The sequence below is a fragment of the Coenobita brevimanus genome, chromosome 62, assembly GCF_032717465.1.
Source record: "Coenobita brevimanus isolate Jiangsu-jjx chromosome 62, ASM3271746v2, whole genome shotgun sequence".
Classification (NCBI taxonomy): domain Eukaryota; kingdom Metazoa; phylum Arthropoda; class Malacostraca; order Decapoda; family Coenobitidae; genus Coenobita; species Coenobita brevimanus.
In genome coordinates this window covers 37,376,305-37,382,304 of record NC_137015.1, presented here as the reverse complement: position 1 = coordinate 37,382,304, position 6,000 = coordinate 37,376,305, and the positions used below count along the sequence as shown (strand labels likewise).

At 39.2% G+C, this 6,000-nt stretch overlaps 1 protein-coding gene across 1 annotated transcript in view; it reads left to right on the top strand.

Moving 5' to 3' along the window:
* The window catches only part of LOC145404063 (pseudouridylate synthase RPUSD2-like), a 473,336-nt gene extending 470,414 nt beyond the window's left edge, over positions 1–2,922 (top strand). The window contains exon 13 of the mRNA XM_080275665.1: positions 591–2,922. Coding sequence (XP_080131791.1) covers positions 591–668 — 78 coding nt within the window. The 3' untranslated portion in view covers positions 669–2,922. The remainder of the gene's footprint in view (positions 1–590) is intronic.
* The last annotated feature ends 3,078 nt before the right edge of the window (positions 2,923–6,000 follow it).

Here is a 6,000-nt window from a genome sequence, read left to right as displayed (position 1 = left end):
TGGCAGAGTGTGCGTTGCGTGCACGGGTGAACCAGATTTCGCGCCCCCGCCAGGGTAATAAACTTTGGGGAGTGTTCAACCGGCCACGTACTGCATTGGCGGACACAAGGGGTGCTGTGGTTGAACCAGTGTAAAACTACTATAAAGTATGCTTGCACCCAGTTGGCTTGCGCGGGCCGATTACACTTGGTTCACAGACTACACACACATCCAAAGCCACTCCAACACTACAATTACACTTACAAGCAATCTCTACCAGACAGCCTAAGCCACTTGGTAGAGATACATTGGCTGTATCGTCCCGACTTCGGTCGGGATAGGCCGGTCCTGCAGTGGATACTCAAACGGCTGCTGCTGCTGATGATATATATATATATATATATATAAAATATACTGTATATGCTAATTCTGAGTATATTTCAAAGTTCTTGATAAAACATAAAGATTGAATTTTTTGTGAGACATAGGATTTGACTGATAAATGGTGGTGATGCTGCTGCTGCTGCTGATGATGATCATGATGGTAGTTTACTGTATTATCGCATACTACCCCAGTATACAGTACCTGTATTGTCATTTTCATCTACCAGGGTCCAGGATGGCAGTTTGAGACCAAGCTACCTGACTGGGCCCATGAGGACTGGGACAACCCTGATGAAGACCAATGAGCTGCAGAAAACCAAACAAAAGAGAAGATGAACATGGAGTGCAGATGAAGCAGGGATGAAGAAAGCATAAGGAGGAGTATGAATGTAGAGTGGAGATGAAGCAGAGGCAATAATAGCATAAAAACATATAAACAAAAAAGAAAAGCATAGAATGCAGATGAAGTAGAGGTGAAAATGGGACGAAATAAGTATTTAAAAAAAAAAAGTGAGAGAAAAAGACACATATGAGGACAATAATAGAAACATTCTAAAAGAAAGATAAAGGATATGAAAAGGAGTGAAGAACTGATTACCAGTTGGAGAGAAAGTGAAGGGAAGTTAACACAAAGGGAAAGAGACTGATGTCACGAAAATCAGGAAACTGGTATGAAGAAAGAAAGGAAAAAAAAAATGTATGTGGCCAAGGCAGGGTGAATGAAGACAAGCAATGACACAGGAGAAGGTACACAGTCAAGAAAATTTGCTGAAAAAGGAGAATGGTACTGGGATAGTAGTAGGTTAGTGAACATGGAGAAAGAGTGCAATCTGAAGTAAGAATATGAGATACTGTACCTGAAAATATGATGAAAAAAGAGTAGAATTTTGTACTGAAAAATTAAGAAAACTTAAAACCAAACCAGGGTTGAGAGTAAAGCAAGTTAAGGAAAACAGAAAGAGAATTTAAGCTACAGTAAAAGAAATGGAGGATATAGTATATCGGCACTTACTAAAATAATAACAGTAAATAAGACAATCCTGAAGATATTGTCTGCTACAGGGGAAATAAACTTTGGAATCTTCTTATAATTGTGTGTATGTGTGTGTGCATGTGTAAATCAGCTAAAAGGGATTGTATGTGTATATCTTCCTGTGTGGATATTTTTCCCTTGCATAAAACAAGAAAGTAAGGTAAGGAAATTGTTAACTGCCTTGCTGCATTTGAGTTTTAAGAATGAGAGTTACTTGGCAAGTGAATAGAAAGACTTGCTTGAAACAACTGTGAATCACTGTGCATACAATCCTGTTTAATGTACTGTACATACAGGAGGTGCTTGTGGATTATCCTGTAGCCTATTTAGTGGACTTCAGGCCGATGAAATGTAAAAAATCTGCATGAGCATCTTTTATTCTAATAATTTTATTATAAACAAGCATTGGAACTAGCAGAGTTATAGAGCCCAGTTCCTTTGCTTTGATGTTGTTTTTTAATTTGGTGGCAAAACCGCAATGGCCTGCAAAAAAGTATTCCAGTGACAAATTTCTAATTTTATCACTGCAACTTTTAAATGCCCGAGAAGGGAAGATAATCTAGAGTAAGATTCTGATAGGTGCTTTCTTTAGGTTAACAAGATGATAGAGGAAGCCAAGTTCGATATAGGTGCCGTAGTATAGTGATATGCCGAACTTGGGTTGATCTTACTGACAAGCAGGGTTGTCAGGTGCTTGGGGCATGCATGGAGCCAGCCACATCATAGGACCACAAGTATAAACACTTCCTACTGGGATGCTCAGTTGGATGGACAGAAACTATACAGATGAACAGTACTCCTTGGAATGAGTCAGTACAACACAGTTTTTAAAGCCAGCCTTCTAGTCGGTTTAGTCTTTGGTATGCATACGCCTTGCACTGTGGGCCATGTTATTAGGACTGAGAGTGCGAAGATGGAATCAAGCTCCTAATTTTTTTTTTACAGTAAATGGAGCACCTGTGATTGTTAGATGTTGTCCAGCTGTGTTACATATTACAAAATGTAGTCATCATCCATACAGAATGGTCATAAATGTTATCATCATATGCTACAGAAGTTATAGTAAAAAACAATGACTTGTCCACATCTTCATGCTCTCATTTCGTATAATATTGCCTGTAACTTTGCAAATATGACCCCAAAGAGTGCCCACGTCATTTGACCTGCACCATCCTGCTGTATATATCCTAAGCAGGAGGGTTTTTAGAAGATGTCCACTTCTTGAGTTGTAGCTTTCTTTCTGGTTGGTAGGTTGCACGATGGATGTTTAAATGATTCCTGTTCTGTGGATGATTAGTTCTTAAGACATCTAATCCATATTTTCCTTTAGAGATTGTATTAGAGCATGGTACTTGCTTTCATTACTGAGTGGAATATTTGTTATTTGTTCATTTTGCCATATTACAGGAACACAGTATAATAAAGTTTTGCTGTTTCATCAGTAGCTTCAGTCAGTTTAATCTTCTCTCTTGATGTTCATGGATTCATGTGTAATTGTTTATTAAATACTGAGGCATTGATGGCTTTTAAGGATCATGGCTTTTATGGAAGTTTTGTATTTTCCGTATACCTGCACTGTATTTCAAAATTTTTAAAAGAAGCATCTGGAAGGTTTGGTATTGCATCCCTGACAGTCCAGAATGTAACGTACTTCTTCAGGAAATGTAATGAAGCTTCACAAATATGAATACAGTATTCTATCTCATTCAGTCTTGGCCCATCATATTTTCATTTATGCAACTAGCTTTCATTTATGCAACCAGTTTTGTACATATAGGCCGAACTTTGAAAATGCTTGTACAAATGTTAGAGGCAATGAACTTCATTTCATTATTTGCAGCATACTTGATTGACCACTTGCTTCCTTGTCACACCAGTCATTAAAAGTTTCTGTAACTCTGAAGTCACTATTTGTGTGAAATTCAGGTAGCTACTGCTATACTGGTGCAGTCAACATTGATTACTGTTGTTGTAAGGGCTGGTTGATGTCTTGGGCCAGGAAAGTTATTATTATAGTACATGTAATTTGTTCTGATGGATACATAATAGATATTTATGTTCTATGTTGGTGGAACAGTAAGACATTCAGATTCTCCCAGTATATTGGACATTAATCCAAAATGAAGTGTGGCAATTAATTCATTATTTAGTATTAGTTTTTTAGAGACAAACATTTATGACCTTAGAGCAATGAAAAGGTTTAATAAAATATTGCAGTCACATCGCAAAGGTTATCTTTTGTACTGGCTCTTTTTTTTTTTTTTTTTCAGTTTTGCTCACTTTCTGGCCCCAGGTTGACATGTTTCACTGATCTCTCATGAATGGTAAATCATGGTGCTACATGTGCACACTGCGCAGAGATAAACTTACGAAAAGCTTGCTGAGAGAGGGATGTTTTTTATGGAGTTTGTGTCAGCTGATTGGGAATGTGATTTTAAGTTATAGGGTTTTGAACATTAGTACTGTATTTCCAAACGTATGGTTGTTGGGTGATCTGTTATTTCACCATCTTATGTGGGTCAAGCAGATGAATACACAGTTTTGAGGGTTTATGAACCAAACTATTACCTCGAAATTCTTTTCCAAGGCCCATATTCTCGTCTGGTAAGGAGGCTCCCTAACACCTTTTCCTGATCAATTTATTTCTGTATCTGGTATATGTGAATATTTCTCTGAATGTTGCCAGTCATTATTGATATATAAGATGTATTAATAACATACAAGAGAATGGTAAGGTGCAGTAGGTAAAATAAATTGTTGGGGAGAAAGTACCAAAAAGTCTCCTAAGCTAACAAGAATGTGGCATTAAGTAGTTCTCTCCCCTTCAACCGCATCAGCAGTGTACTGTACCTGGGTTGCATCTTTTGCCCGCCTTCTCACAGCGTGCTGAATATTGATGGTGTCATTTTACATTCACATTGAGCTTTACTGGTGCCAAATTATTATTGTTTTCTTAATTTGTGTGTCTTATGAAATCAGCAAGTCCTTGTTGTAAGACACGTTTTTTTATTTTCATTTCTCCTGTTAAATCAGTGCAAATTACAGAATAACTGCAAATTAAAGTTCCATTGCTATGCATAAAGTAATTTCTACAGTTTCTTGTTATGTGGAAAGAGTTGTGATTTTTGGAACACATCCTCGCCTTAACATGAGGACCTCCTGTTCTGTGTAATGATATTTTTAATGTTTGATTTTGTGAATTTTACATATTTGCTTGCAGGTTTTAGTTTACACACACACACACACACACACACACACACACACACACACACACACACACACACACACACACACACACACACACACACACACACACACACACACACACACACACACACACACACACACACACACACACACACACACACACACACACACACACACACACACACACACACACACACACACACACACACACACACACACACACACACACACACACACACACACACACACACACACACACACACACACACACACACACACACACACACACACACACACACACACACACACACACACACACACACACACACACACACACACACACACACACACACACACACACACACACACACACACACACACACACACACACACACACACACACACACACACACACACACACACACACACACACACACACACACACACACACACACACACACACACACACACACACACACACACACACACACACACACACACACACACACACACACACACACACACACACACACACACACACACACACACACACACACACACACACACACACACACACACACACACACACACACACACACACACACACACACACACACACACACACACACACACACACACACACACACACACACACACACACACACACACACACACACACACACACACACACACACACACACACACACACACACACACACACACACACACACACACACACACACACACACACACACACACACACACACACACACACACACACACACACACACACACACACACACACACACACACACACACACACACACACCGAATTCCCGGATTTTGTATTTCACAGACACGGGTTGAGGCCAGACAATATTATCAAATGCCGGACAAATGCCCGCACAAAAGTCTGGCCATTATTCTTTCATATAAAACTTTAAGCAGTCTGTTGCCCAACACAGTATAAGTTTAACAAGGTTTAGACTCAATAAAGGCCATTTGTAACACGCAGAAGAAGATATTTTCATACATGAAAAGCATCGTGGCCACCATCCTGCTTCACCCCACCAGTCCCTAATTCATGGCAATATCCCATTTGCCTCTTACCTTTCTCAAATGCCATTATAAATAATTTAGTATATATCACAGTAAATTTAAGCATGGCTTGGACACAGTAAAACTCATAAGTAATTTTTAAAAAATATTTTCTTATGGACAAAGTCAGTGGTATCCATTCCTACCCACTTAGCTCACCACAACACTCTACAGACCATACAGAACAAGGCCCTAAAAATAATCACAGACTGCACAGCTACTACACCCACAGACCACTTACATCAAGAAACCGAAGTCCTCGAAGTCAAGGATCATCTAGACTTCAGAGGCACCCAAAT